At 38.2% G+C, this 12,352-nt stretch overlaps 1 protein-coding gene across 1 annotated transcript in view; it reads left to right on the top strand.

Annotated features, from left to right (window-relative positions):
* LOC125241705 (nuclear pore complex protein Nup205) overlaps window positions 1-7,075 on the top strand; it is a 124,235-nt gene extending 117,160 nt beyond the window's left edge. Inside the window, exons 34-36 of the mRNA XM_048150302.1 lie at window positions 796-914; window positions 2,563-2,654; window positions 6,973-7,075. Of these exons, the coding sequence (XP_048006259.1) occupies window positions 796-914; window positions 2,563-2,631 (188 nt within the window). The 3' untranslated portion in view covers window positions 2,632-2,654; window positions 6,973-7,075. The remainder of the gene's footprint in view (window positions 1-795; window positions 915-2,562; window positions 2,655-6,972) is intronic.
* Window positions 7,076-12,352: the final 5,277 nt, after the last annotated feature.

Genomic DNA, 12,352 nt, shown 5'->3' with positions numbered 1-12,352 from the left:
AAATAAATAAAATAAAATAAAAATAAAAACTGTCACTGTTGCCAAAGAGGATCGAGTATTATAGAGTCACTGTCGAAGTAAACTGTGTAATCACAGTGTATAGGCTGCCGTCTCTTGACACAGGCTTAAAACTTTTGAACCCCAGTTTTGACAGTTTGGGCTATATTCCCATTAGCCTAGCACAAAAGATACACGAACTGTTTTCTCCAAATGTTTATAAAGTGAAGTGAAATGTTTTCATGTGTGTTAAATACAACAACTGCGGCAATATCTTAGGTAATCCATACTAATATTATAAATGGGAAAGTGTGTGTGTCTGCTTGTTTGTCTCTTTCACGGCAAAACGGAGCGACGAATTATCGTGATTTTTTAAGTGGAGATAGTTGAAGGGATGGAGAGTGACATAGGCTACTTTTCTAAAAGTATTATATATAAGTAATTCTTACATTTAAAAATCTCATTCATCTGTACTGTAATGTTTGACGTTGTCACGTCAAACTACCGTACGTAAACCGTCTTTACAGACAAGCATTTTATTTATTTATTTATTTATTTAAACTTTATTGCACAACTAAAGAAACGTGTACAAATAGCGGACTTAATGCCAAAAGGCATTCTCTACCAGTCAACCATTGGGTTAAACAGAGACATATATGTTAGCGCAGGAGAAATAATAGCTAACAGAGACAAATATAATCGTGACATCAAACATAAATTTACTAAATTCAGGTTGAATACTAATACTTATATAAATTTATATAAAGATAGATTAATATAATATTTTGTTTGTTTCAGCTCCCGCGCTAAACGGTACCTGGCAGACCGCCCCCGCCCTCGTCCCGGCTGAACTACGCAAGGAGCTGGCCGCCACCTTCAGCGAGAGGTTCACTCAGAGCCTGCTCGACTGCGCTGGGGTGAGTTATGTATCTTCCCTTGCTCCTCGTAGACAAAGAGGATCGACTATTATAGAGAATTAGACCTGATTTAGACGGCGTGCGAACTCGCATGCGATTTTAGTTACATTGCGGGCTGTTGAGGTTACATACAAGGCAGCCCAGCCATCAAATACCGCAATGTAATAAAACTCGTATGCGAATTCTCGTACCGTCTAAATGGGCCCTTACTGTCAAAGTAAAATCTGTAATCACAGTACGTAGACTGCCATCTCTCGACACAAGCTTAAAACTTTTGTGTTACCTTGATATGTTAAAACCGAAATTTTATTACACATATGAAAGAAAAAGTGACCAAGACCTCCAGTGCCTGAAGCTGGAATCGAACCAGCGTACCCTGCAATCGCGGCAGATACCTATTTCCGCTCGGCCACCCAGGTCGAAATTATCTCTCATATAATCTATACAAGGACTCGTAGCGCCCTCTGACCATCCCTAGGGTAGAACGGTATGGTTCTTGCCCCCCATGTGAACCAAACTCAGGTTGAAATATTTTCAATAGAATATAATTTGACTTGTGTTAATTAGAGCTTGATATGTGTTAAAATGTCAAATATTAATATTAGTGCCATCTAGCCGAGCGCTCCCTAAAGTTGTAATGCCATCTAGGCCACCGTGCACCGTACCGTTTTTTCTAGAGCTTTGAGGTACGTTTTTTTCTTAGACTTCATCCGTCTATACGGAGTTACATAATATGTCTTTGGTTATATTGACAGGTTTCTTATGTCAAATATTATCAACTGATATCGCTTTTTTTTCTAATTTCATACATTCAGCACGCGCAAAGGCATTGTCACCACATCCGCTGTTATATTTCACAAGCGTCATTTCGGTCACGTAATACGAAATAAAAATAAAAGAACAACCTTTCCGTGATCGTTATAAAGTATTCTATCAGAAATAGTACATTACGATACAAGTGCGTAAAAAACGAAGTTCGAAACGAGTGGTGATAAATTAAAACACGAGTTATGAATTTCCTTTTCGCACGTGTATCGTACGACGATTTTCAGTACAGATGGCCCGCCGAAGTTTCGACCTGATGTATAATGAACCACTTCTCGCACTAGTGCGTAAAAAAAACATCTGTACTGAAATAGTACATTACGATACAAGTGCGTAAAAGAGGAAGTTCGAAACGAGTGGCGATAAATTAAAACACGACCGAAGGGAGTGTTTTAAATCGACACGAGTTACGAATTTCCTTTTCGCACGTGTATCGTACGACGTTTTTCAGTACAGATGAGCCTCCGAAGTTTCGACCTGGCATATAATGAACCACTTCTCGCACTAGTGCGTAAATAAACATCTGTACTGAAATAGTACATTACGATACAAGTGCGTAAAAAAGGAAGTTCGAAACGAGTGGCGATAAATTAAAACACGACCGAAGGGAGTGTTTTAAATCGACACGAGTTACGAATTTCCTTTTCGCACGTGTATCGTACGACGTTTTTCAGTACAGATGACCCTCCGAAGTTTCGACCTGGCATATAATGAACCACTTCTCGCACTAGTGCGTAAAAAAACATCTGTACTGAAAATATATTATTTGTCTATTTTCAAAGAACCTTGTTAGTTTATATAAATGTTGTGCATTTGATTTCAGACGCAGTCGACGCAGCGGTTCTTCCTGGACGTGATCGTGAAGGACATCAAGACTATGATGCAGTTCTAGCGGGCCCGTGACCCCGACACGAGGTTAGGCCTCGCTCCAATGTCGGAATTTTGTACAGTCAAGTGTAAAAATATGGGTGTACGAGTACAGTGTACACATCTTACTCAAAAATATGTCCCATAGCACCTTAGTCCGGTGTAATAAGAGCGTAATACCATATTTTTGAGTCGATTTTTTCGATACTTGTTTTTGCACTTGACTGTACCCAATACCATAGAGAAATATAAATAAGGAGAGTGGTAACTCCATACATCAGTTTTCTTAAAGATAAACGAGTGAGAAGCGCTGGTACCCTAGTGGTAAGAACGTGCGACTATCGATCCGGAGGTCGCGGGTTCGAACCCCGGCTCGTGCCAATGAATTTTTCGGAACATATTTGCGAAATGTCATTTGATATTTGCCAGTCGCTTTTCGGTGAAGGAAAACATCGTGAGGAAACCGGATTAATTCCAACAAGCCTTCGGGTTGGAAAGTAAGATGGCAGTAGCTTTCGTAAAAGTAGTGCCTACGCCAAATCTTGGGATTAGTTGTCAAAGCGTACCCCAGGCTCCAATGAGCCGTGGCAAATGCCGGGATAACGCAAGGAGGATGATAATGGTGATGATGAAACGAGTTAGATCGTAGTCACATCTGGCATCAAGAAGCGGAATTATCAGTACCACTACTCGACACTAGGTGTCAAGAGTGTCGCGTCTGCCAAAAAATGTTATATTAAAACAGTTTACAACCTATATTACAAGCAGAATGAATTGAAAATAGAATACTGATTAATACCTTTGTAATATTAGCTGATTGTTGAGAATTAGGTTTTACGTTCGTCGCGCCATCTATTGACAAGTAGCAGTACTGATATTGATTACGCTATTTGACACGTGTTTGACGCTAGATGTCACTACAAATAACTCGAATTTACTGATGTAGGGAGTTACAACTCTTCCCTTACTTATACCTCTATGGTTAAACCATAGATTAAATATAAGCAAATTATACCATCCCATGCATTAAGAGGGCTTTCGTGTTAAAAATAGTGAAATCGCAACCGAGCGCTCGATAATACCGTGTGTGGTATCAAATTAAAGGGCTTTGCGAGTAGTTTATAAATATATATCACATTATAGGACTTTTTCTACTTGGTCTAACAAAATATGAGAAAATGTCCAAAAGTGGTAATAATTGTACCGGTGAAGGCTCGTTTTCAAAAAATTGCCAAAAATCAATAATAGCAATTTATAATCACTAAGGCATAACAGCAATTTAAGTAAATGTTGCAGATTAATTTAATACAAAACTTACTTCGATGTGATGTAGATTTTCAAAGAAATTGTCACTTAATTTCTGAAAAAAAATTAATTCGCCTTAGGCTAGTTTACTCTTTCTCAAAAACTTAAAATAAAAATCTAGTCTGAAATGATTGTGGTACAGGATATACGAATTATAAATTTACCCGTTTTAATATTCAAAATTGTCCAAATTTTACAAATAAGATCGACTGATTCAGCTCTATACGTGCGTTTTTCTAAACGTGCATTATAGTAGGGGAAATTAGCTAAAATTACGGCATAATTAATGGAAGGTTTTTTTTTAATTGAAATATGTACCTTATAGACCGAAGTTATTTTTCATCAACCCTCCCCACTCCTCCCCCCTCTGCGTCACCCCTCTACCCTCCCTTAAAGTGCCGAAAATGCGGTTTTTCTCGATTTCTGACAAAAACGTTGAAGATACAGAAAAAGCGCGTAGGAACAAAGTAATCCTTAATAAATTTACTACAAATCATTCATTAACACTTTGGTTCTAGCACTTATAGTTTTCGCGCGATCCGTCACGAAAGTTGGTCCTTTGCTGCAATTTTCTTTAATGAATGTTAAGTTTTCGCCCAAAATGCTTACGAAATCGTCGAAATTTTTTTGATATGACTAAAATATTGTAACTCATGACTAAAATAAAATTAAGGGGGAAAAATCACTACCATGTGTGGAATTTCCAATATGTCTTGGAATTCCAGTAACTATTTAAGACGTAATATTTTCACGGTAGTAGTCGCTAGGAGTACCATTGATCCATATAGTATATCGATGACTGGTGATGAGCTTTTGGTAGCTGTTGGTAGAGCCCTGGAGTATCAATCCAGAAGCTGTGAGTTCAAGTTCCACCCATGGTAGTGATTTTTCCCTCTGAAATTCATTTTCAGTTTATAATATTTTAGTAATATCAAACAGATTTCGTAAGCAATTTGGGAGAAAACTTGACATTCACTAAAGAAAATTGCAGCAAAGGACCAACTTTCGTGATGGATCACGCGAAAACTGTAAGTGCTAGAACCAAAGTGTCAATGAATGATTTGTAGTAAATTTATTAAGGATTACTTTATTCATACACGCTTTTTCTGTATCTACAACGGTTTTGTCAGAAATCGCGAAAAACCGCATTTTCGGCTATTTAAGGCAGGGAAGAGGGGTGACGCAGAGGGGGGAGGGATGGGGAGGGTTGATGAAAAATAACTTCGGCCTATAATGTACATATCCCAATCAAAAAAAATCTTCCATTAATTATGCCAAAATTTTCATACATAACTTTCCAGAAGCAACGTACTATTAGAGAAAAACTCAGAATTAATTTAATGAGTTAGTTTTCAAAAATCCAGTCTTATAAAAATCAAGATAATAAGATGCTCTAACTGGAACTTGAATTAAATAAATCTATTGGATAACGGAAAGTGTAGTATTTCACCGACTAAAACTATCAATTTTACATTCTTTTGACGTTTTTTTTGAAAGCAGCCTTAAAATGCGACCGCCTAAGAACGCGCAAAAAATAGATGGTGCCACAAAAATGCCCTGTTGCCAGGGGCCCATTTCTCGAAGCTACAAGTTACAATTTACATACATACATACATACATACAATCACGCCTGTATCCCATAAAGGGGTAGGCAGAGCACATGAAACTACTAAAGCTTCAGTGCCACTCTTGGCAAAAAAGGGGTCGAAAGGAAACGAAACTGTGACATTGCAGTGACAGGTTGCCAGCCTCTCGCCTACGCCACAATTTAACCCATATCCCATAGTCGCCTTCTACGACACCCACGGGAAGAAAAGGGGTGGTGAAATTCTTAACCCGTCATCACACAGGCATAGTACAGGCATATTACAATTTACAAGTGGTAGTAAATGTCTAATATGACAAGTTGGAAAGAGACTTCACCTTGTAACTTTCAGTTTTAAGAAATACTTTTAACTTACTTTACTCAGTATAGAGATGGGCCGAATATTCGGTAAATATTCGGTATTCGGCATATTCGGCAAGTTTTTCAATGTTCGTATTCGGCCGAATAATTCGGTTGCTTTGCCGAATATTTACCGAATAAACAAAGTAAAAAAATAATGAAGATCTTACGTATTCCTTTGGATAATAAGCTCCTATTTTAGTAGCTTTCAAAGGAACTACTAAAAATGCGTCAAATTATAAACACAATTAATTGTTTTGTAAAAAAGTTTAAAAAACCGTAGTTTAAGAGTTGAGAAGAGTTCAGAGTTGTTTTAACTAAGTTTTAGTTACCCACTAAATCATAAGAACATAGTTGTATTATGTATAACAATTATCAATCATTTCATAGTTTTAATCTTAACATTCGCTTTAAAAATATGGTGTAACCGAATATTCGGCCGAATGTTCGATTCGGTAAGAGCTGAACCGAATGTTCGGCCGAATATTCGTATTCGGCAAAGTCCATATTCGGCCCATCTCTAACTCAGTACTATGAACTTTAAAAATGTCATTACTCATTATCAATCATTTACATTGTTTTTTATACTTTTGTCATTCTCAAGTAAACGGTGACACAGTACTTACCATAAGGACGAAATTTGCTCGTAATTTTGTACGTAATTTTAGAAGTAGTGCGAGCGTCCTGATTTTGCATAATCGACAATGTGGCACTTTTTGTTTGAGAACACCACATACAGATGTAGTGCGCAAAGATTTGCCTTCGTATTGTTTCGGAAACGTACGAACGTGTCATGCTATTTCAGTCAGTCTCAGTACAAGATGTACTGACATTGACTGAACTAGCATGACAAATACGAATGTCTCCGGAAAAATACGAAGAAAACCCTTTTCGCGTTACATCTGCACTCCTTTTCTATAAGCTTTCAATGAGATTTGCTTGTATCTATAATGTAAATAACCTAAGTATTTTATAGTTATAAAAATTACACGTTTGCCGGTCTCGGAATATATACTGGGCGTCATTTATAATGACGTGCAAATCCTTCACATGACAAGTCGCGTTCGGTTCCATCCACACAAGCAAAAATATTTGAACATGCTTTTATGCTTTTAGGTCTGGATGCCTCCCTTTGTCTCCAACGTGCAGAAAAAGGACGGCATGTTGCCTATGATCATATGTCTATGATAAACATATGATAGTGGACTATCGGCCTTAGGGTCAGTTGCATCAACCACATTTGCCAGACACATCATCGTCACGCAGCAGACGACTATAGAACTTCCCGTACAATAAAATTTAACGAACGCTTTAACGGTGACAGACAGTTTGATGCAACCGGCCCTTAGAGTCGCGTTGATGTATTTTTGCTTACGTAACTATATTACATACTACTATTACTGGTACTAGCTTGACATTCGAACCAAAGCATACGCCCTTTTCAATGTAAACTCGTTTAGTAGTACTGTGAGCTGCAATGAATTCATTCATAATTTGTCCATGCACTTTTGCAGCTGATAGTACATATAATGTTAATGAAATGAAATAAAGTAAAGCCTGAAGAAATATATGACTAGGCGCCATGTTTATATTAATAGGCGCAGAATTTTATTAGAACTATTTTTCTTTATACTAAACTGTCACCGTATACGTCAGAATAACAGCGCCCTCTTGACAATAGGGATGACGACTACATAAAAAAATGGCATTCTGTTTAGTCCGTCAGTTAGATCGTCCAAAAATACTGAACACATATTTTTCGCTATTTCTATTTTATGAAAAAATACAAAGGTATCGAGCATCAAAGTTCCGGAGTGGGGGCTTGTGACGTCACTTCTAAGTAAAAATTGTACTTGGCGTGACGTCACGCGAAACTTCAGCGCACTGTGCCGTCGTCATTGTTCGTATAAGAGAAAGAAAATACGTGTCTAAAATTCTTTGATAATCTAACTGACGGACTGATTCGTTTGCTTTAGTCGTCTCGCCTATAGTTATATATTTGTGTTCAGGCTTTACTAATGTAAGCGTTACTGATTTGTTGTATATTTAAGGACTTGAACTTTAGAACTTTTTGGTTAAGATTAAACATTCTTACTGCGTACATTATTTATTCTTTAACTTTTTGAAGGCAATCTTAACCCTTTTCCGATCTTGGTACAGTCAGCATCAGCCACAGAGAACCTCCTATAGAGTAGCAGTCTTGTATATTTTGTTCGCGATACGAGTCACCAGTGTTTGGGGTGCGAGGAGCGGGCGGGGAATGTGTTAGAGTGTGGCTAATGAAATATTGCCCCAACTTTTGGCGGGAAATTCAAAAAATCTAGGGCTGGTCACACTTGGTATAGTAGGAGATATAGTTTTGATACTAGAAAATATTTTTGTTTTCTGTGCACACTTATATTGAAAATCAATAGAAATTGCTAATATATGTACAGAAATTTGACAAAATCTGTTAGCATTTGACGTATTAACCTAAAAGTTTACGATGGTTATTAGCATTTAAATATTAATAATTAACGTGTATTACAAGTAGTAATGGGGAATGGATGAAAAAATTAAAAGTGCCTGTTCAAATCCTGGCTCGTACCAATGAGTTTTTCGGAACTTACGTACGAAATATCATTTAATATGTACCACTAGCTTTACGGTAAAGGAAAACATCGTGAGGAAACCTGCATGCATCAGCGAAGAAATTCAAAGATTTATGTGAAGTCTCCAACCCGCATTGGGCTAGCGTGGAGACTATATAGCCCGAGCCCTCTCAGACATGAGAGGAGGCCTGTGCCCAGCAGTGGAACGTATATAGGCTAAATTATATTATTTATTTTATTTTTTATATTTTTATATCAAATTACTACTGACCAGTCACTTCACTGATTTCTTCTAAATATTGGTTTTTTGTAAGTAAGTCGTTACGTTCCAATATTTTTATTTTATTAATGCTTTCCAGAGCTTCGAGTTTCTCCTTGTCTTTACACTCTTTTCCTGTTTATGAGATTTAAGTTTTATTATATTCGTTCACATACTTAATCAAAGTTATAGGCAAATGTTAGAACTAGTACTTAAAGTATCAAAATATTAATAGAGCACCAACCTACTATATTGTTTACGATTTGTAAACATTGCAGTTTTTCATTATATGCTGCTTCACGTCGACTTCACTCTTGGTTGTAATTATTTATTAGCTTAAACAGCAAATTGCGGACCTCGCTTGGTATCGTCATTGTTATAATATTTAAGATTTACCCTTAATAACCCGCGAACAATTTGAATAAGTGACATAAATTGACAGCAGACTTTTAGCCTTTTTTTTTTAAACCATAGACAATTGGTGATACCACAAGGAAATATCTGTCAACAATATTTGGCTAGCCAGACTCTAAGCGCGCTGTGATTGGCCGTTTCAAGGACGGCGGGCAGTCGCGCCAGATGAAAAGGGACAGAAGTATGACTGTCCCTCTACTGACGCGTAAGTGGCCAATGTAAGTTGACCTATGCCGGCTCTGAATAAATTATAAATATGACTTATTTGTGGAATGTAATGCCGTCTGTTTTTAAATTTGAGCTTCTTGTTACCTTTCCACACCATTTCACACTACAGGTGGACATCTTTAAGGCATCAAAATACCCTTTTCCAATTTTTTAGTGCGAAAAACACGCGCTGCTTTCGGGTCTGTTACTTGGTCGTTACTGATCGGGCACGGCGAGCGCCCGCGCTTATCGCCGTGTGCCTGCTATACGGCCACAACTCAAAATTTTAAATTTTCTGGATTATTGCAGATTCGTATTCAAAATCGTTCAATTTACGACCTTACTTCGAGAGCCATAGCAAAATAGGTCCTTAAGAGCCTTTTTCTCACAAGTGGCTGTATGGAATTGACCATAAATTGTCAGAAGATTCCCTGCAATACGGCCACTTGCCAGTTTGTTCGCATGTAAACCGACGGCCGTTTTGAGTTGTGGCTGTATAGCACACATTTTAAATGTAAGTTTTGAGTTGCGTCCTAAAAACTTGAGTGATAATTGCAATAAATCCCTTTAAATATTGTGTCAAACAGTCAGTATCAAACATATTATTACAAAATTACCAGCCCGACGCCGAATCTACTACACAAAATGATTAAACAAATCTCAACTTTGTTTTCTTACAAGTGCAGTTCAATATGTCTCATTACTAAAGTCATAATTATTTTTACCAGTCAGTACACGTTGTTCTCTACTTAAATTATTAAAAAACTAGACTTAAGATATTCAACGGCATTTGTCGAAAGTGTCTTAGCTGTCACAGCGGACCCCAGGCTCCCATAAGCCATGGAAAATGCCGGGATAGCGCAAGGAGGATGATGATTTGTCGAAAGTGTCTTAAAATCTGCCCTTTTTCCGCTAAACTTGGTTATGGGGCACTCGAAGGCTATATGGTGCACCGTCGGATCTGGGTGGCCACACTGTCACTCCACAGACTCGCACCATCTCCATCTGCACCACAAAGATGAGCAGTTTCCGATGCCTGTCCTGATACGGTTCAGCCGACACCAAACCTGTCGAGGCTCCTTAAATCACACCGGTCGGGCCCCAGTATCGAACTCGTACAGCTCTGTAGGAAGAGCTCTGGCTATCCAGTCCATTATCCATGCCTCTAAGGGGCTTACTTGTAACCCACTTTAGTGGAATTCAATTTGGGGGGTAGTCGAGACCTCAGTCTGAGAGCCTTTAGCGCGTCGAGGTCTCGGTGGATGGGTAAACTTGTGTCTGCTCGAATCTTGGCGATTTCACGAAATAGGCACTTTTCTCGGCGGAAGTTTAGAGGTAAAATATGAGTCAGCACCGGCAACCAGTGTGTGGGAGTTGGTTTTAGGCAGCCTCTGATGAGTCGCATAGTGTGGTTCAGCTGGGCGTTACCGCGGTAGTATGGGTGCTGTTTAGCCACACCGCTGAGCAGTACTCGGCAGAGGAGTAGACTAGGGATAGTACGGTTGTCCGAACTGTTGCTGCGCTGGCACTCCAGGAAGTTCCAGTAAGCTTGTGAATGATGCTGTTCCGGGTCTTGAGCTTCGCAGAGAGAGAGAAATTCAGGCTTCTATCCAGGGTGACACCAAGATACGTAAGCTACAAAGTTTTATTTGTTTCAATTTTAAATAATTAATATTATTTGGTAATGACGTAATATAATGTTGATGATTATAAGCTACACATAATTATTGTTATCGTTACTGTCAAAGTTCGTAAATAAAATTGTTTTAACTATTTGATGTTTTTTCATATATATTTGCATGATACCTTTATCAAATAATATCGTTTAATTTTGGACGCATCTCAAAATCATAAAAAAATGTTTCTGCAATACAGCCATAACTCTAAATACCTGTCTTTCAGGCATTGTATCTTAAAAAAAAGATTTTTTTTGCAAAAAGTGTCGTGATCTTATGGAGGGTTATATCATTCCGAGTAAAAATAGCTAAATTTCAAATTCATAGACCTAAAACTCAAGAAGTAAGATACTATTTAACAGCCTCAACTATACTCTCAAAACTTTGAGACGCGATTTCTCGAAAAAATGGTTTTTTGAATTGTGGCCGTATAGCAGGCACACGGCGTTATATCAGTGCAAATACTAGGAAGGCTGGCGACCGCGAGTCGTCTTGTAATGGATGTCTATAGGGGTTGGTCTGTGGCATCAGCCAATGAAACAACGACAGAATTAGATTCTGATAGAAGAATCAAGTTCATCTATTTGTATGGCGGCCGAGCGTGTCAGATTTTGTACTGAAGTTGTTACTTGCCTGTGATTTTAAATATGTCTCCTTCCCTTGAGTGTTCATAATGTTTGTGTTGTTTCAATTAAATATCACGTAACGAGGCAAACGAAACGCTCGTAGATATCTATCTTTATCGCTCTTGCTTATTGCGACAGAGCCAGATTACTTTTCGCGGCGTTTCGTTTTCGTTTCGCGTCGCAGAAATGTCATTCGGTTACTGGCCCTGATGATGAACCTACGTGTTGCCTACCTGCGTGTTGAATTTAACGGAAAACAAAAAAAAAACACGGTGTATCTGGGTGAATCAACTTTTTCTTGCCTGTTATTGCCATGGTTACGGCCCTATGAGTCACGCTGGTTTTGTGCAAAATTATGCTACTTAAACTATGCAAGCACGCATGTAGTCCATGTTTGTAGGTGCCAAATTAAGGAAAGGGCTTGTTACACCAGAAGAATGCATGTTTGTATATTTAAAGAAGCATAACTTCGCATAAAACCAGGATTCAGGGGACCGTAACCATGGCAATAACAGGCAAGGAAAAGTTGATTCACCCATAAAAGTCGTAGCTGTCAAGAGCTGCCATTAAATCGATTAAAACAAACATTTTCATTCGATCATGCCTTTCATTCGCACGAGCTCTTGTGGTTAGTCGATTGCACAGATAAAGAATTTCATACGTGAGAGCGAGATATTTTTTTCTCTCGCACACATATGAATGACAGTGATATGCCTAGACACT

This window comes from Leguminivora glycinivorella, chromosome Z (assembly GCF_023078275.1).
Source record: "Leguminivora glycinivorella isolate SPB_JAAS2020 chromosome Z, LegGlyc_1.1, whole genome shotgun sequence".
NCBI classification, from domain to species: Eukaryota; Metazoa; Arthropoda; class Insecta; order Lepidoptera; family Tortricidae; genus Leguminivora; species Leguminivora glycinivorella.
Note: the sequence above shows the minus strand (reverse complement) of the source record. Positions and strands in the feature narration are given on the sequence as shown.